The sequence below is a fragment of the Chanodichthys erythropterus genome, chromosome 16 (genome assembly GCF_024489055.1).
Source record: "Chanodichthys erythropterus isolate Z2021 chromosome 16, ASM2448905v1, whole genome shotgun sequence".
Taxonomy (NCBI): domain Eukaryota; kingdom Metazoa; phylum Chordata; class Actinopteri; order Cypriniformes; family Xenocyprididae; genus Chanodichthys; species Chanodichthys erythropterus.
This window is the reverse complement of record NC_090236.1, coordinates 23,573,026-23,599,056: the sequence shown is the minus strand read 5'-3', so window position 1 is coordinate 23,599,056 and position 26,031 is coordinate 23,573,026. Positions and strand designations below refer to the sequence as shown.

General features: G+C 38.8%; 1 protein-coding gene and 1 non-coding gene across 4 annotated transcripts in view; both read left to right on the top strand.

Moving 5' to 3' along the window:
* Positions 1–26,031, top strand: part of eif4g1a (eukaryotic translation initiation factor 4 gamma, 1a) — a 38,215-nt gene that overhangs the window by 5,397 nt on the left and 6,787 nt on the right. Inside the window, exons 2-25 of one of the 3 annotated variants that reach the window (XM_067364238.1) lie at positions 4,322–4,413; positions 4,554–4,672; positions 4,761–4,844; positions 5,023–5,055; positions 8,932–9,111; positions 9,193–9,292; positions 13,869–14,020; positions 14,095–14,187; positions 14,264–14,336; positions 17,287–18,060; positions 18,156–18,244; positions 18,356–18,542; positions 19,432–19,565; positions 19,660–19,779; positions 19,887–20,279; positions 21,555–21,701; positions 21,786–22,022; positions 22,202–22,306; positions 22,506–22,775; positions 22,922–23,030; positions 24,580–24,691; positions 24,796–25,061; positions 25,170–25,294; positions 25,521–25,693. In XM_067364238.1, the coding sequence (XP_067220339.1) occupies positions 4,598–4,672; positions 4,761–4,844; positions 5,023–5,055; positions 8,932–9,111; positions 9,193–9,292; positions 13,869–14,020; positions 14,095–14,187; positions 14,264–14,336; positions 17,287–18,060; positions 18,156–18,244; positions 18,356–18,542; positions 19,432–19,565; positions 19,660–19,779; positions 19,887–20,279; positions 21,555–21,701; positions 21,786–22,022; positions 22,202–22,306; positions 22,506–22,775; positions 22,922–23,030; positions 24,580–24,691; positions 24,796–25,061; positions 25,170–25,294; positions 25,521–25,693 (4,031 nt within the window). In that variant the 5' untranslated portion in view covers positions 4,322–4,413; positions 4,554–4,597. Of the gene's footprint in view, positions 1–4,321; positions 4,414–4,553; positions 4,673–4,760; positions 4,845–5,022; positions 5,056–8,931; positions 9,112–9,192; positions 9,293–13,868; positions 14,021–14,094; positions 14,188–14,263; positions 14,337–17,286; positions 18,061–18,155; positions 18,245–18,355; positions 18,543–19,431; positions 19,566–19,659; positions 19,780–19,874; positions 20,280–21,554; positions 21,702–21,785; positions 22,023–22,201; positions 22,307–22,505; positions 22,776–22,921; positions 23,031–24,579; positions 24,692–24,795; positions 25,062–25,169; positions 25,295–25,520; positions 25,694–26,031 lie in introns of all 3 variants that reach the window. The other 2 variants (XM_067364237.1, XM_067364239.1) reach the window with 2 other exon arrangements.
* LOC137003969 (small nucleolar RNA SNORD66) lies at positions 25,332–25,407 on the top strand. The gene has a single exon (XR_010892065.1). It is a non-coding gene; the product is annotated as a small nucleolar RNA SNORD66 (small nucleolar RNA).

Genomic DNA, 26,031 nt, shown 5'->3' with positions numbered 1-26,031 from the left:
AAGAACCAGTGATGTTAATTCTTGTGTTACGCAGCACTTTTGAGCTTCCGCAAGAACCAATGTTGGTGGTTCTTACTCGTCAAGCAGGTACAGTTGAGCTTCTGTTTATGTTCACTGTTAATAAAAGCCTAAATTCAATCTAAACATCATATTAAGTGATTGTCTTCTGAAAATTTGGACTAAACTGCTTAAAGAGTTAGTTCACCCAAAAATGAAAATTCTGTCATTATTACTCACCCTCATGCCGTTCCACACCCGTAAGACCTTTGTTAATCTTCGGAACGCAAATTGAGATATTTTAGTTGAAATCCGATGACTCAGTGAGGCCTGCATAGCCAGCAATGACATTTCCTCTCTCAAGATCCATAAAGGTACTAAAAACATATTTAAATCAGTTCATGTGAGCACAGTCGTTCAATATTAATATTATAAAGCGACAAGAATATTTTTGGTGCGGCAAAAAAAAAAAAAAAAAAAAGACTTTAGTGATGGCCCGAGAGCTTCGGAGCATTATGAATCAGTGTGTGTCGAGTCTGCAGTTTGGAGCACCAAAGTCATGTGATTGCAGTCTTACACGATCCGAATCATGATTCGATACGCTGATTCATAATGCTCCGAATCTTCCTGAAGCAGTGTTTTGAAATCGGCCATCACTAAATAAGTTTTTTTTTTTTTTTTTTTTTTTTTTTTTTTTTTTTTTGGTGCACCAAAAATATTCTCATCACTTTATAATATTAATATTGAACCACTGTACTCCCATGAACTGATTTAAATGTTTTTAGTACCTTTATGGATCTCGAAAGAGGAAATGTCATTGGATTTCAACCAAAATATCTTAATTTGTGTTCCGAAGATCAAGGAAGGTCTGACAGCATGAGGGCAAGTAATTAATGACAGAATTTTCTATTTTGGCTGAAGTAACCCTTTAACTGCTCTTTATAAAATTTTTGAAGCATCAAAGTGGTAGTTGGTAGACTGTCAATGGAGGGACAGAAATCACTCAGATTTCATTAAAAATATATTCATTTGTGTTTTGAAGATGAACAAAAGCCTTTTGGGTTTGGAATGACATGAGGGTGAGTAAATGACAGAAATGTTATTATTTTGGTTGTACTAACCTTTTAGAGATGTCTGTTTAGTGCGTTTACAGGTGAACAAAATTTTATTCTACATGAATTTGTGAACAAAACATATGGCATAAAGAAATAACCAACACCATCCTGTGTAATTTATGCAAATTTTCTCAGTAAGACAAGTATATGTGTAAAGAAATATTGTTTCAAATCACAATAGCAATATACATAAAAATGATGATGTGAAAGTATACTTTAAAAGACTGTGTGCTCAACTCTGCACACGTGTAACAAAAAAAACAAACTTTATCTTTATACTGCCACTAAATTTAGGGATGAACTTTATGATGTATGCCGTACAAGCCAATGGCTTTTTGTGAAAGTCTCCCAAATGCATTGATCATAACTCCATGAGCCTAGCATTCCATCCCCCACCACCCCACAAACACTTCATCTGGATGTCATGGATGGCTGGGCATGGCTATATTGAACACGCGTGTGGCCCCTCCCCCCCTCATGCTATAAACATCCCATGTTTAGCTCGTTTATTTCTAGGTTCCCTCTGTCACTGACACCAATGTCTCTTTGAGCCGTTCTTTTACTTTTTTCCTTTTATTTCCTTTAAAAAAGAAATTCATAAATGTAGTTGGGCCTTGGTGATCTGTCAGAAGCTCTCATGTTCCCTCTAAAGGAAGCGCATTCCCCACATGCTTTAGTTCCTTAGTAGCATCATTCATCCTCCCCCGTCTGCTGTCTTCCAGAAAGTCGTCTTTTTGAGAGAGTCTGAGGGTGTTTATTGGTTGCCATCTGTCGGGATCAAAAACAGAGTCGGATGGTAGGTCCCGCTCTTTTGTGTGAGGGTCACGGGGGGCAGACAGACACTCCCAGAATGAAGAGCCTACATCTCAATAACCCCTGGCCTGAGCTCTCCAGCTGCTCTCCTGTGTGTTCCCTTTCTTGTCTCAGCTGAGCTGGAAGATTGTGTTATATACACATTCTGTCTCTGTGTGTTTGAGATCTTAAGGGTGTGGTGTGGTCTTATCTCAATTGACACTAGTAGACCCCCACCCGTTCTTTACTTGCTCACAGACATCATTCATTCAGGCTTTCTTGGAGCGTAATCAGGTACACATTGTACATCATTACAGCAGGATAACTGGTGTCTTATAGTTCCCTTCTTTGCTGCAGTCATGTTTGACATTAGAATGCTTGAGTCATGTCTGTCATTGATGGAACTTGATCTGCTGTTATTGATGCAGCTGAAGTTTTATTAAAGGTAGGGTAGGCAATTTGTTATAACACTTTGTTATACTGGTTGAAACTCTCTTCACATCCTGTTAGCAATTAGTAATAGATGTGGTCTAAATCTTAAAATGTGTACATTTATCTTCTGTGGAGGTCTCTTGACCAAAAAATGTTCGTCCTATCATTACATTCGGTCCATCGCATACAATGTCCTACCTGCCTGTCAACATATGCGTTTCAATACCTCCGTGCACTCTGCTCATGCTGACATCACACGTCATCAACGTAAGGCTAAGCAGAGTTGTAGACAGACAGCAACTGAACGTCAAAAACAAAGTTACCTTTTACAGCTCCTCCTGAACCAAAACCACAAACTTGTGCTGTTCACACCATGTAGTAACCGTAATTCCGAGATGGCAACCTGTGACGTTTTATTTAAATTGTAGTTTGATTTTTACTTATGTGTTAAATGAAACGGAGCACATTGTCTAGGTCTGTTAGTCCCACTTTGACAAATCACCCTAGTCTGGTCTTTGCAGTCTACAGCATTTACATAATATTTTTAAAGGACAATTTATTTTATTCTCACTGTAGAGATGCACGATTAATCGTTAAAAGATCTCGATTCAGAAATGTGATCTTATTTCTGAATGACAGCAAATTGCCTGTCTGTTAAACCTTTTGACAGGTAACCTATGATCACACCAGAACATTCAAATCCAGGTGGCGACAAGTGACTATTAAACAGTGTATTTGACATTGAATCATTCATTCAAACTTTCATTCATTATTTTTAATGATTCAGAGTAAACTTTTCAAGTAGATTGCAGCAATTAAAAGGTTAGTTCACCCAAAAATAAAATTTCTGTCATAAGTGCTCACCCTCATGTAGTTCCACACCCGCAAGACCTTCGTTCATCTTCAGAATACAAATTAAGATATTTTTGAAATCCGAGGGTATCTGCTCTACACATAGGCAGCAACGTAATTGCACTTTTTTACATCTAGAAAGGTAGTATAGGCTATGTTTACCATATAGGCAAAATTGCATAAATCTGATTTGTTTAAAACAATTAAAAATACTGTTTGGCCAGTGGAAAAGAATGAGAAAAACTCTTCATTGAAAACATTCTGAACAGTATTTTGATTTATTTTTTTCTAAAACAAGCAATGTAAAGGCTGTTTTATACTTCTGCATCGAGTGTACGCCGTAGCAACGGCGTAGGCTGTGCGTAGCATACGACGTAACCTGACGTGCACCTCTTCAAAAATGTAACAACGCGTCAATTCTACGCTGACCGCAAGCGCTCTGATTGGTCTGCTAGAACCCCTCCCTCGGGTCAAAAAACTGGCGCGGAGCACTCGGAGAAGAGCGAGCACTTTCAACTTCATTATGAATGAAAAAATACTGTTTCAGAGGACACATACAGACAAACTGCAACAAAAGTCATTACCTATTTGTCGCTTCTCTGCCGTTTCTGTTCTTAAGCTTCTCTGACAACGTACATGAGCTACTTCTTCAGCTTTTGTTTTGATTTGTCATGACCGCGGACACTGCCTCCTAGTGGTCTGCATGTACGTCGATGCGGACAACGATGCAGAAGTATAAATGAAAACAGACGCATAGCCTACGGCGCAGAGGCTCCAGTGTAGGCCTGACGCTGAAGTATAAATCAGCCTTAATGTGACTGCATTTGTCATATTTTCCTAATGTTTTGTACTGTTAAACGTTATCATGTGGATGGGAATATGCATGGAAATATGCAGACGATGTAATGCATAGTAATGACTTGGTTTCATAAAGGGAATTTTGCGAAGATTCTGGCGTATGCATGGTTTTATCAATCGGAAAAATTGTGCGTACAGAAAATCTGCCGCTTATGTGCATGCACACTTGAGGCTCCTGGTTTTGGTTGTGACATGATCGTCCCTAACCTGTTGACTGAATTTTTTTTATGTATAAAACTTTAATAGCAAACTAATGGTCTCTTGTTCCTATCCAGGGTGAATTGCTAAAGGACACACTACACAAGTACACAAGGACTCTTCCTGAGGGCTTGTCAATACCCCAGAGATTCAGAATACTAATTTAGAGGTATGATTTTCACAAATTATTTCAATTGCACATGATCTATTTCACTGTGTTGTATTTCGTTTTGAAAAGTTGGCCTGTTTTAATATAACTTGTTTGGTTGTATCCCTTTATTCCTCAATTGTGATTTGCTGACTCTCCAGTTTGGCAGGCAAGTGTGAGGCCCCCTCATGCAGAACCACAGGAAATGAATAAACCACCTCAGCCTATAACAGGACCCCCTGCCGTTCCCCACCCTTCCCAATCGCCAGGACTGACACAGGTGAAAGTGAATTTGGAGAAACTTACAAATATAAAGTGGATGATTTGGGTCGTATTTAACATTGTCAGTATTTCCATTTCTTTTACAGGGTGCCTATCCCCCAGGCCAGCCTCCCTCGGTTGTCTTTCCCGGGCCATCTCCACAAATGAACACTGCACCGCAACCCAGACAGGTACACAATGTTCAAGCCTTGAAACTCTTTATGACCGACAAAGCCTTCAGTCTGTTTTGTGGCTTAGCTAGGTGTCCTAATTCCTGCTTGTGTTGGAGGAAAAACTGTGCATGTATGGCAGAGTCTGACTCCTTTTTGCATCTCAACTTTGACCTTTTACTCTTTACTTTCCTCCCAGTTTGCGCCAGGGCCTCGTGCTTTACACCAACAGGTACTACCAATTTTCATAAACTGGAGCCTGCTTGGTTATAAGAAGTCTTCTGTCTGTACAAAAACAAACAAACAAAAAAAAATAGTCTAATACGCTACATGTTTTATTGCATCTAGGTGCTCCTCTTGCTGGTTTTTCCATATATTCATGTCCTTTGTCAATAGGGTTGGGAATCATGTTTCATGAATCTTGTTCTGGTTAGATTCTTTTAGTACATTTGAAGAAGCATCCATTCCTGCCTCACTCAAAAGTACTTAAAAATACTTTTGAATTCTGTTGATGCAATTCTGAATAAGAACAGCACCCATCCCCCCCCTCCGGGTTCCCAACCCTAATTATCAGAGGCTGCATGTGTTTTAATGGCTGTTTTTGGGTCTCGTCTGTTCACTATTAAAGGGTTAGTTCACCTAAAAATTAAATTTCTGGCATGAAGTTCACCCTCAACCTCATGTTGTTTCAAACCCGTAAGACTTTGTTCATCTTCAGAACACAAATTAAGATATTTTTGATGAAATCCAAGAGTTTTTTTCAACCTTAATTTTATGAAACAATGAGAATACTTTTTGTGGGCAAAAAAATTAAAGACTTTATTCAACAAACTTCTACGCAGTGCATCAACTGCTTAGAAGACTGATGAGAGAGACGAAATTGTTGAACAAAGTTGTTGTTTTTTTGTTGTTTTTTTGTATTAGAGCCCGACCGATAGGGATTTTTGGGGGCCGATGCCGATATTAACTCGAAAAGAGCCGATTTATAAGCCGATATTTTGATTTTGAAAATTAACTTGATATTAGACCCATTTCCTATAAACTACACTTACACAACATTCAATAGCAAAATATCTGCCTGTTCTATGTATGTGGGCTGTATAAACCACTTTCCAGAAGGGATTATGTTTAAAAAAGCCTTAGATTACAGTCTCAATGACTAAACAATTGCACATCAAAAGTATATATTTTTTAATGATCAAAAAAAGTCTGGTTTTAAATATTTAACAGTTTTACTTACTTCCAGTTGAAGCTGGTTTTAACAGTTTGTGTGTGTACTGTAAATAAATTATAATACTAACGTTAAAGTAAAAGCTATACCAAACAAATTCAATATTCCACAAAATCATGTCAATGAATTGAAAATAAAATTAAAATAAGTTAAATGGGAAACACTGCAGATATATTTAGAATAAGTTAAACGCTAACGTTATAGTTTTACCTCTTATTAACGTTCGCGCTCTTCCACTGATAAACATGGTATTAGCTTTGTGGCTAATCTAATATAGCAATGCATTAGCGGCTGTAAATGATGTTACAGAATATTTAGAAGTGTTGATAGGACCGTTAGCTAGAACTACCACACTGTTTTTATATACAGTGTATGAACTAAATCTACAATCATTTCACATGACGAACGACAGACTCACCGTCAAAAGAGTACAACAATACTTTCTTCTGTAGTGGATTTCTGGCGCTGTTGTCAACTGGGGAGTTGCAGAGCTCCCTCTGGTGGGCAAACTATGCAACACTCATAACATGAGTGAAGCATGAGACTGTTTCTCATGTTTTAAATGCAATTAGCTCATATCGGCCGATATATCGGTCGGGCTCTAGTTTGTATACAAAGTATTCTCGTCACTTTATAACATTAAGGTTGAACCACTGTAGTCACATGGACTATTTTAAGGATGTCTTTAATACCTTTCTGGACCTTGAATGACAGTAATTGTTACCTTCAATGGAGGATTAAAACAACTCTTGGATATCATCAAAAATACCTTAAATTGTGTTCCGAAGATGGAGGAAGGTCTGACTGGTTTGGAACGACATGAGGGTGAGAACTTAATGACAGAAATGTCATTTTTCGGTGAACTAACCCTTTAAAGTCCCTGTAAAGTAAATTCTGAGAATTCTTTCTAAACACTTTATAAATGTTACAAATGTATTGCTGAAACACATTACAAAGTCTGTGAATTGACTTATGCTTAATTATGAAGTTAGAGCGTTAAACAGTTTTTCAAGTCTCTGCTCAGGATTTTTTGGGCGGAGCTAAAACGGGGGTCTAATGACGCACATCGTCCCCCGAGCATAGCCCCGCCCCTAACACTATATAAATGTCGATGACGCACCGTGGCGCTGCTTCGTTCTAACTCTACAGTGGTTCACTCGCTCAATCTTGAGTGTCATTACAGTTATATACAGCCCTTTGTACATTTAGCTAGTAATGCCTTCGTCATGCAAATGCATATTTCATGGTTGTTAAAATATACAATATGCTCTGTCTCCTTATTTAAATTTCCTAAAACGATGATATGAAGGATTCTAAAGTGCTCGTTGTACACTGGATATTTTACAAACTTTCATCAGACAGCTGGGATTCACAGATAATCCGCTGTTTTGGTGAATGTGACTGAACAGACCTCGTCCACCCCTCCCGCCTCGGCCTTCTTACCGTCCCGACAATAACCGATGATATATGTGGCCGGACAGACTCTCTCCCGTCCCGGCCTTCATCCTCCCGTCTCGCAGCACCGTCATTTGTCGACGCGACAACAGTACGGCAGTACGTGCCCAATGAGTGTAAGTTTTCGTGTGTGCTTATGTTATAATAAGTAGGTACTCCACAGTAACTCTACTAAAATGTGCAAGAGGGTAACGTGGTTCTTTTGTTTATGCATCAGTATGTTTGACTCATTAGACAAGTAAGTTGAGACGGCAGCTCTCGCGAGTGGGCGTGGTTTCAGCGCCGACAGCGGACACGCCCCCAGCGTTTGTGAACAGACAGCGCTGCCTATTTTTTCGAGATTTTGATAACTTAATTCATTTATTTGCAGATTTTTTTAATCATTCAAATTTGGCTGGGTGGTTAATAACACATTTTTCTGTGGTGTGACAAGCTCAAAACACATACTTTAAAATGACTTTACAGGGACTTTAATACCTTGTTCTCTGTGTGCCACTGACCTCTGTTGTGCTTGCATTATATTTCTCCGGCTCCTCTTAACCGTGCATGTGGGAATCTTGCTTTCACTGCTTATGGCTAACGTTTACTGCTGCTTGTTGTCTGTTTTTATCTCTCACGCCACCTCTCCACTCTATTTCTTCTGATATTTTGTGTGGCTGAAGGGTGGATTCAGGTCACTGCAGGTAACTCTTCTCTCCCTCTGTTCACAGCCAATATAATCATACTTTCCAGAGTTCTTGTCTTATATGTACGTTTTAAAGTGTAAAACTCATTGTTACACTGAATCGTGCACATTAAGACTGGAAATTTGTGTTAAGAAAATGGGGTCATTTTGATTTCATGATAAGTAGGATCATAAAGTAAAATGCATTAATTCTTGGTGTGAGCTGGTGATATGTTTAGAAAAGGTACAGTCTCACTAGGCTTTAAACATTCTAGATAACTACTAGGGATGCAACATTACAGTTAGCCCATGGTTCAATACATACCTCTGTTTTTTTTTTTTAAGGTTTTCAGTTTGGTTCTGATGGCTTGGCATATCAGTGTTTTTTTTTTTTTTTTTATTACATTAACCAGAAGTGACAGTATTAACATTTTATAATGTTAGGAAAGACTGAAATTTCTATACATATCAGGAATCCTGAAAGAATTATCACTGCTTCCAAAAAAATTAAACAGCCCAACTGTTCTCAACATTCTTCATAATAAGAGATGTTTCTTGAGCACCAAATCTGCATATTAGAATTATTTGTGAAGGCTCATGCGACACTGAAGAAATGGCTGATGAAAATTTGGTCCTGTTGTATGCATGTATATGAATAGATGTGAATGTAGTGTGACGGCATCTTAAAGCTTAAAGTAACAGGAAAAATGTAAGGTTTGGTCATGTGCAACTGACTCTCTCTCTCATTTCCTCAAAAGCCGTACTACGCCAACCGGCCCAACATGCAAGGCAGTGCCCCTCGGGTCCCACCCAGCAACAACCCCCGGTCTGTTGCACCCACTCATGTCTACCAACCTACCTCACAGGTTATGATGATTCCCCAGCAACAGTTGCCATTCGCCAACTCTCAGGGCCATACTTTTTTTCTACATGGACAGGTAACTTTTACTTTTTTTTTTTTTTTTTTTTTTTTTTAAAGGTTGTTCATTTGTCTAATAACCTTTAATTTTCTGTTGTAGTACCGCCCCCCCTACATGCCCCCAACCCAGCAATACTCTGTATCCAGTGGAACTGCAGGCTTCTACGCTGGAAGCAGTCCAGCTGAATATGGTACATATGGTAAGAGGCTCTGCTCTGGGCCTCCCCTGCTTGTTTGAACCACTAAACCCTCTTTTTACTGTGCCTTGTGCCAGTAACATGTTCTTTCTTGCTTATTTAACTTGTTCATTTTACTCAAGTGCTCTTGCCACAGTCTGTAGAACACATACATTAGATTCCTGAATAAATATTTAGACCTATGGAGGTTCTCTGAAACCAACATTTGTGTTGGGTGAATCTCACAAAAACATGTTTAGGCCACATTTCATCCCATAATCAAACAAACAAACAAGCTAAACCAGTATAAATTAAAAGATAATGGTTTCAATTTAAAGGGATAGTTCACCCAAAAATGCATGTCATTCCAAACGTTTGACTTTCTGTAAAACATAAGATAATTTGAAGAATGTCTTTTATATATATATATATATATATATATATATATATATATATATATATATATATATATATATATATATATATAATATAGAAATATAAATATACACTGGAAGTCCATGGTAACCTAAACTTCTTGGTTTCCAGTATTTGTCAAAATAGCCCCGTACACACACAAAGTTCAGTAAATGACAATTTTCATTTTTGGTTGAACTATCACTTTAAATGTTCAAGAAACATGTTTGAAAACATTTTTCAGTTCTGCCATTGCTTCCAAAATTACACACTTCAACTTGATAATTTGCTTCCATTCTGTATAATCCCCCCCCCCCCCGCTGGTGGTTTTCAATGATGAGAATTAAGATTGTGCTTAAAGCAGGGATGCAAACTTGTCACCTTTAGGTGAAATCCACCGTTTTGGAGCCAAAATAGGTCATTATTGTGATTCAGTTTAGATCTGATGAGTTTTTGGAAATTGTGTGGGTGGGGGAGGGGGATGTCTACGAGGGCAGTCTTTGGACAGGGTCATGGTGAATGAAATCATGAGAATAATTCCTACTCAGTTGTCTACAAAAAAAAAAGCCCCCCTCCTGGCTTTGCACTTGCAGATCACTATGCAACAAATAAAAGCACGCTAGTTTGTTTGCTTTGAAGGGAATAATGCAGACCCAAGAAACATAATGTGGGTAACCCCAGTGTAAAATGTAAAGAACCACCTAGCAATGAAGCACATCTGCCAATTTTTAGCAGACCTTGGCAAGATTTAAATACTAATCAAAATGAGTAAATGGCTATTGAAACTAATGTTACACTGTTACGCAAATAAAGATTGTATGTATTATGCCAGTAGGTGGCTACCAGTGACTGTTAATTTTTTTTTAATGGAGATTAGTTCAATCTCTGGACAACACAATTCTTAATTATTTAAAAAAAAATATAATAATAATTTAAAATATTTTTAGTAACCTCATTTATAAAATTTTAGATAATTATAAATTAAATGGAACATTTTGTCAGAACCTCAAGTGAATTACTTGTTGTTTTTAGCCTGTTTTTGTTTTCAGAATCGTGGGAAAACTGATCTTGATTATCCAGGATTCTGAAATGAATAAAGATTTTTCGGGTCGACTATAGTAGACTAATGCTTAAAATGGACGAATACATCGCACGTTTCTTAATGAACCATATAAATCATAATAATGAGCCTTTAATGCCTACATAGCCTAATCAGCGTTCAAGTGCACGCATAGAGCTTACCACTGTGCACCGGCAGAAGCAATGATTATGAATCCATTCAGGGGAAACGGCAAGGAGACATTTTAATAATTGAACTAGTGTTTTCTGAACTGTTGAATGAACTGTTATTTTTGGCTGCAGTGATGTTGATGATGCTGACTCATCATCTCTGCAGTAGTGGATGCACCTTGCACGTTTCATTCAGATTACATAACCTGAGAACGTTTGTTTTAAAATAAAATATAAAATTAGTCATTTCGCTTTTCTATTGATTTATATTTTTAATGTCTGTGAGGCAAGTTTTACATGGAGTTTTGGTTCTTTCTTTTTTTTGCCGCACTCAAGTTCACAGAGACAGACAGCAGCAATCGCACACCGTTTGATTTCATTATTCTACAAAAGCCCAACGTTGATATTGTGAGTGCACGCAAACAAAGGTAGACTCTTTACAGATTCAAAAGATGTATTACTCTTATCTGTATGATGACCAACATGGAGCCTCCATGTTAGCCGCCATGCAGTAAGCGCACTACTCTTCAACTCATTTTTCTAGGTTAAAGGGTAGGTTCACCAAAAAATTAAATTTCTGTCATTAAGTTCTCACCCTCATGTTGTTCCGAATCCGTTAGGCCTTTGTTTGTCTTCGGAACACAAATTAAGATTTTTTTTTAAATCCGAGGGTATCTGATCCACACATAGGCAGCAACGTCATTGCACCTTTTGACATCTATAAAATGACATTGATAAAATCAACATCAAGGTCAACAATCAAGGACAACATGACTATAGTGGTTCAACCTTAATATTATGAAGCAACGAGAATACTTTTTGTGCACAAAAATAACGACTTTATTTAACAAATTCATTTGTCCCCTGTCATACTGCTTCACTATTTTCATTGCAGAGCCTCAGTGTTAACGTCCAAAAGGCGGATCTGGTCACATGAGTAGACGCAACACATCCGTATGATGCTGACATGGGAGCCCGCCACTACTGAGCAAAAATTAAAATAGTGTAGCAGTATGACAGGGGGCAGACGAATTTGTTGAATTAAGTCTTTAAGTCTTTTTTTTTTTTTTTTTTTTGTGCACAAAAAGTATTCTCCTTACTTCATAATAAGGTTGAACCACTGCAGTCACGTTGACCATTTTATCTTTAGTACCTTTCTGGACCTCAAAAGGTGCAATGATGTTGCTGCCCATGTGTGGATCAGATATCCGTGGATTTAATAAAAATATCTTAATTTGTGTTCCGAAGACAAACAAAGGTCTTAGGGGTTTGGGACGACATGAGGGTGAGAACTTAATGACCGAAATTTCATTTTTGGGTGAACTAACGCTTTAATGTTTAAAGTGAGTGGCCATATAAAGTTGCTACTACTAACATGTTTCATATGAAAAGCCATATTTGAGGTCGATGAATGAGCATTTGGATGTCCTGCCTGATGTACTGTGGAATTTTTTTTTCTTCTTGCGACTAATAAAATTTTGCTCGACTAAGCCTTTTCTCATCATCAAACGGTTAGTCAAGTATTAGGGGGCAGCACTAGTAATGTTCACTTTGTTAGACCATGAAAGATGAATCTGTTTGGAAGTCAACGTTAGATAAGTCATCTACATTAGATAATATCCCTGTCATAACTAACCACTAAATGCCTAGTTCTACCTTTTATGTCTGCTTAAGCCGAGTTCAGACTGCACAATTTTAGCCCCGAAATCGCCAACAAAAACCCGAAATCACAGGCGAATCGATGCTCGTTCACGCAAGTGACAATCATGCAGTGTGAATGAGCAAAGACGTGATCTGAGAAAATCACAGAGTCGCAGACGCCCGTGAGATATTTGGCATGCTAAATATCTGGACCTGGCTGCGATTCAAAATCCTGCTGTGTGAAAGTGTTCTGACTGAAAACTACATTGGCGATGACTGAAAGCCAATGAGAGAGCAAGATATAGAGCAGCGGGGAGTTCGGGGAGGAGTTATAGACCACTCTCATTGCAGAACACACAATCCTTGTTCCTCACGTCTTCCCAACCATTTCCTCCTCCATATTCTTTTCTTGTTTTCACTGCAAATCAGTGCACAGGCAATTCGTATTGCAAGCTTCTTGTGGGCTACCATTTTTAACAATAATCCCAGTCTCACGTGAGAACTCCGGTCTTGCATGCGAGATTTTCTCGTGTGTGTTTGGCTGTGAAACGTAGTTTTGCTTGCCAGACAGAGTTGTCGGCAATTCTTCCTATTGTAAAGTCATGCAGTGTGAAACCTGTCGCCGATCCATCATGCAGTTTGAACACAGCAGCGACTGAATGCTGGCCAAGATAGTCATGCAGTGTGAAAAGAACAGTGACCCGACTGCTTTGAAAATCGTGCAGTCTGAACTCGGCTTTAGATTACTGGCTCACTAACGCTGTTCAATGCTGCTTGTTGTTTCCTCTTACTCACTCTCGACCTTTGTCTCTTTCTCTCTGTTGTTCTCGCTTTCCTCTTTCTTTCTCCTTTGGCTGAGTTCAGATCCCTCTCTGGCAGGGAGGGAGAGGCGGGGGGGTGGGGGGAGAGGTGCGGGCAGAGAGAACGGACGTCTCTCGCTGCACGGAGCTCCTCTCACCTCCCAGCGCTATCCTGGTGAGTCTGAAGCGCAGGGCTGTTTGTGTCGCACCTCTTGTCCGTGTCTCAACCTGGCTGGTCTTGTTTTAACACTGCAGAAAGCATGTACCCTTTGATGTAGTGCTACTTCAACCTAGACATACCGCAAACTTTCTGGGATTTAAGTGTGATTAAGCAGTTTATGATGAGTCTTGTATATGAATGAAGTATTGAGTTGTTTGACATTGTTTTCCTCAGGGAAGTGTTTTTGGGTGTGAGAATACTTTTTGCATGTGGGTCCCCTTCTCTTTAAAGCTGACTGTCTCATATTTTAGTATTTTAGTTCTCATATTTATTCATGTCTCTTTTTGTGGTCTAGCGGCTGCCTATTACCCTGCGACACAGCAGTACCCAACGTCAGTCCCCGCCGCCCCTGTCATGATGAATCCCGCTCAGCAGCAGCCGGCTCCGCCTCCACAGCAAGCTCCGCCGCAGCAGTCGGCACCAGTCAAACCGAGAGAGCGCAAACAGGTGGGTGGGAACAACATTTGGTGTGTTTTTGTTTAGATCCACTTGCCTGTGACTTACCAGTTGTTTCTTCACAGATCAGAATACGTGACCCCAACCAGGGGGGACGTGACATCACAGAGGAGATTATGTCTGGAGGGAGAACAACCTCCACACCCACTCCTCCGCAGGTTTGTTGATTGCCTCATCTGCTTATAATGACATGAGCAAGGCAAATAGGACTTATGGTTTGTTGTTCTTTCTCAGACTGTTGGTCTAGAGGCGGGAGGTCCTGTCCAGACCAATGGTGAAAGTGTTCCGTCTGTTGCTGTTAGAGCTGGTGAGTGGGCTTTCTTAAACAACCAATCAGGTTTCTGTCTTTTAAAGTCACAAAATGTAAAAATGTCAGAGTTTCAAAAGTTTAAAAATCATTAACTCTTATCTAATCATTGTGCATTTTAAATTTTTAAAGAGCCTGTTTGAGGTTATCTTAACTTTAAGAGGGATTCTTGTCAGATATCCAAATTAAGGGGGATTTCACACTGGCACGTTTGCTGTGGTTCTAGCGTGATTGTTCCCAGTGCACAATATAAATGTTTATTTAAAAAAAAAATAATAAATTGGAGTAAAAATGATTGTTATTCTCAACTTTGTAACACTTTACTTGAAGGGGTGTGCATAAGACTGACATGACACCTTCATAATCTTGACATGACACATATCATGAATATGAAGGAGGTTTTATGAATGTTTATGACAACTGTCATTAAATGTCATTCGCTCAATTATGTAATTTTTAATGCAAAGATGACATTGTTTGTCTTTGTTACGACAACTTGACATTACCAAGACAACATAACCTGTCATAAACATGACATAGCAGATTAATTATCAAACTTAAAAAACTACTTAGCTTTATGGGTTAACATTACATTATTTTGGTAACACTTCAGTATAGGGAACACGTATATAAACGATTAACTAACTTTTCCCTCAAACTCTTAATTTACTGCTTATTATAGTTAATTTTTAGGTTTAGGTATTGGGTACGATTAAGAATGTAGAATATGGTCATGCAGAATAAGGCATTAATATGTGCTTTATTAGTACTAATAAATAGCCAATATTTTAGCCATATGAATGCTAATAGTAATAAGCAACTAGTTAAAAGACCCTAAAATAAAGTGTTACCATTATTTTATAACAGTGTCATCTTTTTTTTACGAAATTTGAAATTGTCTATTATCTGACCTTCTGTTGGAGGGAAAAAAAACATGAAATAAAAAATAGTCATGACGCTGTTATAAAATTATTTGTCAGAGTATTGTCACTTAATGACATTTTAATGACAAGTTCAATTTGTACCACTGTACTTGAGCTCAAGATACATATTCATGACACTATTATAATGGCCTCATGACAGCCAATGTCAAAACCAACTACATGACAGTTTAATGCAATGTTAACCCATAAAGCTAAATGATGTCAAGTTGTCATGACAAAGACACTGACAGGTTATGATGTATTGGTTTATGTCAAGTTGTCATAACTCGGACATCTCAAACAATGTCATCTTTGCATTAAAAATGACATAATTGAGCGAATGACACTTAATGACAGTTGTCATAAACATTCATAAACCCTCCTTCATATTCATGACATGTCATGTTATGATTATGAAGGTGTCATATCAGTCTTATGCACACCCCTTCAAGTAAAGTGTTACCCTAAACTTTATTTGTTATAAAAAAAAAAAAAACATTGAGTGTAATTTAAGTGTTGGTATATAAATAAGTTAATTTTAATCTTCAATATTATAGTAATGTAGTACCAACTGACTCCCATGTATAGCTTACAGCATTAGTTGAGGTTTTTTTTTTTTTTTTTTTTTTTTCCTCTGGAAAATTTGCCATGTACTGTATCTGATATACTACATCCAAAATAATCAATATCATATCTGGATTGAATCGCAAGCATGTAAATAGGAATCGCGAAAATTGTCAATACCCAGCCCTAATCAAAATGAGTAAATTACTTTTGAAACTTGTTACGCAAATAAAGATTGTATCTATTACATTATGCCAGTAGGTGGCTAGCAGTGACTGTTAAAATTTATTTGATGGAAATTTGTTTAAAAACTGAATAAAACATTAATTTTAAACCAACTTTTTTACATATTGAATTCATTTAAAATAAATATTTTAAGTCTCATTTAGATAATTATAAATTGAATAGAACATTTTGCAAACTGGCTCTTTTGAAGAGACAGTGGATTGCCATTTATTTGCCACCAGTGTTAATTTCGTTATAATGAAAACTATGACACAAAATGTTCGTTGACGACCTTTTTTTCCATGACTAAGACTAGACGATGAGAGATGACACAAATGTCATTTAACGATAACTGTGACTAAATCAACAGGTGCAATATCGTTGACGGAAAAAAAGGCGAGACTGAAATGTGGCTAAAAGACTAAAAACTTAACCAAAATCACTCTTTTGAAATCACTTTGTTTTTGACGAATAAAGGAGACAAAACATTACAGACTGTTGCTAGATTTCCAGACTGTAAACCCCCAATCAGCTTTTTTGTTAAAAGAACACGTTTTACTTAATCTTTGCAATTTGGCAACCACAGACACTGATGAAAAAGTGCGGATGATCTGAAAACACAGACAAGTAAACTGGAGTTCAGCGATCTTCATTTGAGATTTTCTACTTAAAGTGTCATTCAGTTGGTCTATGTTGAGCTGCTCATTTGCTGACTAAATCTGCGACCAAAGTGTAGGCTGATATCCAGCAGTGGCTCTCAAACTGACGTACGCAAACAAAATGCTTTGCCGTTCATTTAATTCTACTCCAAATTAAAATAACATTGAAACTGAGCATGTATTTCTTGCAGGTAAAATGCCGTAAATATGACATTCAGTCAAATTACCTCATCTTTCGCCATTAACTGCACCCAGGTAGTCTTGGGTTCCGTACCCTGGTGCACATGACAGCTTTCACATTACCAATTTATCATGCAAACTCTGCCCCATTTCAAACTAAACGTCCAGTCTGAAAGCACCCTAAGTTTTGACTTTAGAACAATGTTTAGAGAAAATGTTTTGGGGAATACAAAATATTCTTAACTATATTCTTAAGTTAGAAAATAGCATATAAGAAGTTTTATTAGGAACATTTTATGAATCCGGCCCTTGGAATGTGTTCTAGGGATGTTGAAACAGCAGCTGGAGTTTCTTCCTGCTTATACTGATTTTATACTTTTTACTGCCCTTGATCCTTAGATGATCAAGGGAAAGCTATGGCTCCTCCTGCAGCTGTGTCCACCCCTCCTCCATCAAAGACACCAGAGCAAGCCCCCGCTGCACCTTCAGCCGCCGACTCTAAACCTGTGTCGGAGGTCAGACCTGTTTCACCTTTGAGCAAGATTCCCATTCCTCCAGCAGAGGAACCTGTGCTATTCCCCGCACTCCCACCTTCTCCTTCTCCTCCTCCCACAAACAATCCCCAACATTCAGAGCCTCAAACTGGCGACAGTGTGGATGCTCCAGTGCTCCCTGATGCCCCTGCTCAACAGAAGGAGTCTGAGGACACTTCCCCTCTTGAGGAGCTAACTTTTACTGAGGTTGCAAAAGAGGAGCCTGAGGTAGCCAAGGAGAAAGAGTTAGAACCTGTGGCTGAAACAGAGGCTGTATCTGACTCTAGCCCGGCTGCCATCACCTCCATTCCTGTGGAGACTTCTCCTGCTGTAGCTAATGATGGTGATGATGCTTCTGAGGACCCCATCCCTGTAACCATGGCGACACCTGTTCCAGAACCGGTCATTGATGAGCCAAAGGAACAGCCTTTGCAAAACGGTTTGCCTCAGGATTCTGCAGAGTCTCCAGATGTGAAGCCAGAGAGCTCCACTAATCCAGTTGCTGAACAAGCAGTTCCTCAGGTCCAGCAGAGCTGCCTTACGGCTGTGAAAGCACCTGTGGAGGAAGCAGAAAAGGATAAAGTAGAGGAGATGCCCACCCCTGTAGCAGTCTGCCCTGTTGAGGAAACGACTATGCAAGGTGGGGAAATAAGTTGAGAAATATTTAGCTTTTTTTTTTTTTCTTCTTCTTTTTTTTTTTTTTAAGATGTTTGACTTTATTTTCTCTCTTCCTAGCTTCCGTGACAGCAGTGCCAAAGAAGAAAAAGAAGATCAAGGATCTGAATAACAAAGGTTTTGGAGATGTCCTAGATGCCTTCAAAGAGGTTTGTAGTAATGAGACACATTTTTGTTTTACAACAGTAGACCTTATGGGACATTCTGCGACTTGTGAAGAGTACACGTGTGCAATAATGAATCGTCTTTACCGGTTTCAGCCAGAGGAGGAAAAGCCTGCTCCTGAGCCAGAGGTTGCTCAGAAAGAACCCTCCCCGGCGCCAACCCCTACCCCACCAGCTGAAGAGTTGGAAGAAACATGGGAGGAGAAGGAGGACAAGCTGGACACAGAAAATATTGAGCCTGATGCGTCTAAACCTGTAGAACAGAAGTATCAGTATAAAGAAGGTTAGAAGTTAATTGAGTCTTGCTTGAGAACGTTCATCCTGTTTTACAGATTACAGCAATATATGAGTGTTCTTTTAATTTAGAGGACAGTTCACTGAATGTACACTAATGTTCAAAAGTTTGTGGATAATTTTTTTTTTTTTTTTTTTTTTTTTTTTTTTTTTTGAGAAGTCTTATGCTTATTAATCTGACAAAACCCACACTGAGTTTGTATATTTCCAGGGGATGAATGTGTCCATAAGTCATGACGAGAATCCAGTTATAAATGAAAGACCTAACCATTGTTTTAATTTTTAAAATAGAAATGATCAGACTGTATATACAAAATGTCAAATTTGTCATATGACTTACCCATGTATATTTATTAGAAGGGGAAGATTTGCCTTTATGTGAAGTCTTTCTTGACTATAATATTTTATTGGAATGTTCTGCTTTTAAATATTAGGCAACATTCTTGTTCAGAAAGTACATTAATGGACATTTTTTAAAGGTTTTCTTCTGTGAAATATTAGAATTATTGAATATCAAGTTGAAATGTTATATTATTGGTATTTTAATTTGTAGAGATATGGTTATATAATTGTACACGATTAATGGAAATACTATACCCCTGGGAATCAGTGAAATAACATTTTTATTTTATTTTTTTCACTGCGTATTTACCAGTGAATAAATGCAACATTTTTAATTGGGAATGGATTGTTGGCTAGTTTTTGCATTCCCACCAAATGATACCAAACTTGGTGAATTTGCCTTGTATAAGACAAACTGAAATCAAGAAAATCTTTATACATGATATAGATTTTTCCAAGATAAACTGTCTAAATGTCTTGCGTTTGTGGAGCTGTCCTGCAACTTAATTTTTTTCTTTTCATTGTCCCCCTTACAGAGCAATGGAAGCCCATCAACCCAGAAGAGAAGAAACGATATGATCGAGAGTTCCTGCTTGGCTTCCAGTTCATTAGTGCAAGCATGCACAAGCCAGAGGGTTTGCCGCACATCAGCGATGTTGTCTTGGACAAGGTGAAGGTTCTATCTGAACCTAACAGATTTAACCTGAAATGTTTCTTGCTAAAAATTATAATCACCCTCTTGCTCTTTGCCATTTCCACAACAGGCAAATAAAACCCCCTTGCGGCCATTGGATCCAAGGAGTCTGATGAACTGTGGGCCCGATTTCACACCTTCATATGCTAACTTAGGTAGACAGTCATCCGGAGGAGGAGGGAGAGGACCGGTCAGTTGACTTTCTTTACTCTTATGATTCAAAAGTCAGTTGTCAGTTATAAGTAATGTGGCTGTATTTTGAGATTGGTCATTTATTTTTAAAAGCACTCTTCTCAGTCTGCACGGCGCCCTCAGCCGGGTCGAGGCAAAGACCAAATCAATCGCAACCCCAAGATTATCACCAGCGTGTCTATTAAAGACAATGTGGAACTCAACCAGGCTGAGAACGCTTGGACACCTTCGGTCAAGAAGCAAGCCCGAAGCCGTGGGGTAGAGGAGCAGGATGATGACGCTGAGGCTGCAAAAACACAAGAGCTGTTCCGCCGTGTGCGCAGCGTCCTTAACAAGCTCACGCCACAGATGTTCCAGCAACTGATGAAGCAGGTGACGGAGCTCAGCATAGACACAGAAGAAAGGCTCAAGGGTGTCATTGACCTCATCTTTGAGAAAGCCATCTCCGAACCCAACTTCTCTGTAGCTTATGCCAACATGTGCCGCTGCCTTATGGGGGTGAGTAACAATTGTCTGTTTGCTTTGGTGTGTTGGCTCAATTGATGACCTGTTTTGTGCCACGTTGCTTTGACGCATCACACTTTTTACGTTCATCCCTAAAACCCCGTTTTGTTTTTGTTTTATTTACACAAAACAAGACTCTAAAGTAGATGCTAATGGCTAGTATGGCATATGGTTGTTCATACAGCGTTTTGTTTTTTACGATCTTGACAACTGCCTTCTATAACCGAACTGACACCTGCACATTTTCAGGACTCAAAACTGCCTTCTCGACAAACCAATCAGCCGTCATGGACATTTGTATTACTGACAGATGCCTTTTAATTCTTGACAATGTTATGTTTGAATAAAATGTTGAAATATTAATGACAGAAGTTACAGTTATTATTTTATTGGTACCATAACCAAAGGATTAATTGATTGATAAGACACACATTCGATTAATCATAAAAATAACCAATAGATTATTCCACTTATCATTAATCTATTACCAAAAAAATTTTTTAAATATGCATTTTATTTTTTCCATTTTTCAAAAAAGGCCTTGCCAAACAATCACTGTTTTAATGACAACAACAGTTAAACAAAAAATAACACCAACAATAAAGATCAAAGTGATTGTTAAAGCCTTAAGCCCCAGGTATACTTCACTTTCTGCTCCCGGACGTGGCACGCGTCACTGTGCGTATTGCCACCTAGTGGACTCTTCTTTTCTGCTTGAGCATGCGCTGTTGCACACGCACCGTCCGCGCTGTCTCAAAATTTGAGCTGTAACGAAAATTACGTCATGCGGACGGTGCACGAACCCGGACGGCCGAAGTATACCCGGGGCTTTAGTTCCAAACCTGTAAGACTTTTGTTCATCTTCGAAACACACAAATGACAATGTTTTTAATGAAATTAAACGTAAAATTTCTGTCTCTCCTTTGAAAGTACATTCTACAGAAAATTGTATGCTTCGTAAAGTTCATAAAGACATCTTAAAGAAATTATAAAGAAATTCATTTAAATCAAGTCTTTTGAAGATGCTTTTTATGAAGAACAAATTTAATTTAGCCTTTTATTCACATATTATCAATCAATGCGCATACATGGAGCTAATCAAATATGGTAAACGAAAGCGAGAACTCATTGGATCTTGTGCATCAAGCAAGCACATTTGTTTCCATTTACCATATTTGACCAACTGAAACCTGTTTCTGAGCAAGAAAAGAAATTGATTAATCTATGTGACTTCAATGTGACTTCATTTTTGAATGATCTGTTTTCCAGCTTAAAGTCCCCACTTCAGACAAACCGGGAGTCACTGTGAATTTCCGTAAACTACTGCTCAATCGTTGTCAAAAAGAGTTTGAAAAGGACAAGGATGATGATGAGATCTTTGAGCAAAAACAGAAGGAGCTGGATGCTTCCACTGAGGTGACGTCTCACCACATTTAACTAGAGGTGCATCAAATAGTTCTGTTAAAATCAAAACAATTTGTTTTGTTTTTTTAACTGTAGGAAGAGGAGCGTCAGCGCCTAAACGAGGAGCTGGTTGAAGCCAAGGACAAGGCACGTAGACGGTCGCTTGGAAATATCAAGTTCATCGGAGAGTTGTTCAAGCTAAAAATGCTGACAGAGCCCATCATGCATGACTGCATTGTCAAGCTCTTGAAGAACCATGATGAGGAGAGCTTAGAGTGCCTTTGCCGGCTGCTGTCCACCATTGGCAAAGACCTAGACTTTGAGAAGGCCAAGGTATAGCACAGTTTGTATCAGTCAAATATCCATCAGAGCTCTGAGGAGTTGTGGGTTCATGAGTTATGAGCTGTATAATTCTGTTAGTCTACATTCCTTTCAGTTGTGTGTAGTATATTGTACAATTGTCTTCACTTGTTTACTTTTAGTCAGATTTAATGTTGGTTTGTTGTGTGCAGCCTCGTATGGATCAGTACTTCCACCAGATGGAGAAGATCATTAAAGAGAGGAAGACGTCCTCTAGAATCCGCTTCATGCTACAGGATGTATTAGACCTCCGAAAGGTAACATTACACTTGGTTTGGCAAATAATCTTTGTTTCATGTGGCATTTGCACAAGGAAATTGGCAAGAACTTCATTTACATATATAAAAATAAAAAAATAAATGCATGGTGGTGTTTTAAGTTTTTCTTGCGCTTCAATTTCTTCGCCCTTTTTTTTTTTTTTTTTTTTACAATGTGCATATGGTCTCTGTCACGCAGAACAACTGGGTGCCCAGGAGAGGAGATCTGGGTCCCAAGACCATTGATCAGATCCACAAAGAAGCTGAGCTGGAAGAACACAGAGAGCAAATCAAAGTCCAACAACAGCTACTTTCCAAGAAAGACTCTAGTCAGGGTCGAGGGGGCCGTGGTGGGCCGCACTCCTCTGGGGGCCGCGGTAGCCAGACCCAAGATGAGGGCTGGAACATTGTGCCTATTTCCACTAAGAACAGACCAATTGACACCAGTCGCCTCAGTAAAATTACTAAGGTGAATCTTAACTTTTCTATTTTATAACATTAGACATTTATAATTTAGCTGTTGAAAGTGACACTTCTTCATGGCATAATATTTTTTCAGTTGTTTGATTGATGTGCTCATTGATTGTCTCATTTGTTTTGTATTTCTGTCTTCAGCCTGGAGATTTCAGCAACCAGCTGCTGGCCCCAGGAGGAAAGGGTTCATGGGGTAGCTGGGGCAAAGGGAGCAGTGGAGGCACAGGAGCCAAGTCCACTGGAGATCAAGGTGAGTTTGCCTAGTCTTATTTAACTTGGACTTCACACAGAATAGAGAATACCAGCTCTTTATTCATGTCATAGATGGGCTGTTTTAATTGGTGCTGCTTACCACGGCAGTGGACGCTTCAAATCTTGTGACATTAAAATAAAAAATTTTGCTTTTTTTTAAAGATTGTTGGCTTATTAAATGGTTGTTTTGGCATATTGTAAACCATTTTAAGGCCCTATTGGAAGCTTGAGAACCCAATGGTTGACAACCACTATTATACACTGTGACATGAGTTTTATCTAGAATTCAGAATGTCAGTCCAAATTTGATTTTTGTGCATATCTGATCAGATTAAGCAAGTCTGAACTACCAAAACATCTCACATTGTGATTTTTACAAATCTGTTTTCAGCTACATTCATATGTAGTTAGACTTCCAGAGATGTGATTTGAATAGGATTTCAGTTTCAGTCTGAGACCGCTCTGGGATGCGTTTCCCAAAGCAAACTATGGTCGCAAGTTCCGTCATTAGTTGTAAGTCCCATTGAACTCTATTGGTAGAGTTGGCTAATGATGCTTTCGGGAAACACACCACAGATCAGATTTCACATGGTTTTTGTGACTTTCTCATGCCACGTGAAACATAAATGTCAGATGATGTCATAGGAAATATGCTGAAAGTCACTGCAGAAAGGTTGTGTTGTTGCAAAGTGCCAGATGAACAAAATAACAATATAATGGAGACATGTTTTAAAAGTGGCACACAGCGACAGCACGTAATAAAGCCATGCATGCCAGCCTCCTACGTTTCTGCCGTTGCATCAGAAGTAGTCAGCACAGTAGTCCTACACATTGTTGAGTTGTTAATAAGACATCTATATTGCAAATCCCTCCATGCTGCGGTTGTTTTTGGCATATGCCTGTCAACTCAACGTTATTGTCAACGCAGATATACTGGAAAACAGTTGGATCGGATACATAATTAGATTTGGACTGACAGTATAAACATAGCCTTAAAGACTTGGGCAACAAAATTTCTATCTGGATACTTTAGATCAAAATTTATTGCCCATTCTCAATGGGGAAGTACCCAAGCAACATTGCCTGGCAACATTGCTCAAAAAGTTGCTCCATGTATTATGACATGCAAGAGTTGTTGCTATAATGTTCTGTGTGGTTGATAACTGGCTAAAGACAAAGGAGACTGCATGGGCAAGCATCACTCATTTTCTCATTTACACTGTTTTATGATGTAGATACATTGGACTTAATTACTTAGTAATATGAATTAACTACTATAGTTATTATAGGGTTATGGTTTGGTTTGTGGTTAGTTACTTGTAATTATGCATAATTTAATGTTATTACTATAGTAAGTACATGTAGTAACTACATCAGAGTGTTAATGTAAAAATATATATTTCGGTTTAATTTACTGTTATTACTATAGTAAGTACATATAGTAACATATAACTGTCAAAGTGTTAACAATGTAAAAATCTTGTCTGTTTGTTTAATTGTAAAACTCTAATCTGTTTTTTTTTTTTTTTTTTTTTTTTATGATGCAGACCAGGGGAGACCTGCCACTAGCACACTCAACCGCTTCTCTGCATTGCAGCAGTCTGGACAATCTTCTTCATCCTCATCCTCACTTGACTCTGATCGTAGAGTGCCTCAAAGGTACAGTTTTGAAGTGCTTTTTGTTTTGTGTGGCAAACGAGTGCTAACTTCAGTGTTCAATGGTAATCTAAAAATGAGTTTGACTTTGTCCATCTCCTGTGCAGAAACAGCTCCAGTAGGGACCGTGGCGACAGAGATCGCAATGACCGAGACAGAGATCGCTTTGACCGATTTGATAGCAGGCGGGAAGATCGGGACCGAGGCCTAGACAGACCCCGTCAGACCATCACCAAACGCAGCTTCAGCCGTGAAAACGAAGAGCGCAGAGGAGGTGACAGTCGCGGACCTCCGGATTCTGTACGCCGCGTGTCCAGCATGACAGAGAACCGCGACCGAGGCAGTCGAGAGCGCGATAGAAGCAAAGACACAGGTGAGAGTCGACCGACTAGGAGAACTGTCCTGAGCTGCACCAGCAAGAGAGATGTTTGAGTTGATGATTCACAAATTGATCACCTCTTTACCTGCTTGGGTTTCTCAGCGAAGCCTATATCGACTCCTGCTCCACCACCTCCTGCTCCAGCCAAACCTGCCATGAGTGAGGAAGAGCTGGACAAGAAGTCCAAATCCATAATTGAAGAGTATCTCCACATCAACGACATGAAGGTATGTAAATCCAATTTTATCCTAAAGTGAAAGTGTGCTCCACTGATGACCTTCATTTTGTGCCACGTGTCTGGGCCACTGATCTACACTGATGGGATTGAGGAACTGAGGAGCCATTGCATACAAATCTGAAATGTGTCATCTTTATCAAACTTGTTTATCAGTTTAAACCTATACATTTACCCTGGCCTGTTCCACTGACATTATTCTCATTACTTGTCTGTAGGAGGCAGTGCAGTGTGTGCAGGAGCTGAACAGCGCCTCTCTTCTCTTTGTGTTTGTACGGAACGGTGTGGAGTCCACGCTGGAGCGCAGCACCATCGCTAGAGAGCATGTGGGCCTGTTGTTTCAGAAGCTTGTTAGTGCTAGAATACTACTACATGAGCAGTACTACAAGGGGTAAGTTCATGCATTTTTACATGCAGTTTTTAGTCCGAGTCAGGAAATATAGCTCTCAAAAGAAAATTGTCATCTATTCTCCCTCAAATGGTTCCAAATCTGTATATGAAAATGTTAACATCATTTACTCCTGCAAGTCATTTACTCACCCTCAAATGGTTCTAAATTTAAATCAGGTTCTTTCTTCTGTTGAACACAAAAGATATTTTGAAGAATGTTGGTAACCAGACAGTTGATGGCACCCATTGACTTCAGTAGTTTTTTTTGTTTTTTTTTCCTGATTGCCATCAACTGTCTGGTTACCCACATTCTTTAAAATATCATCTTTTGTGTTCAAC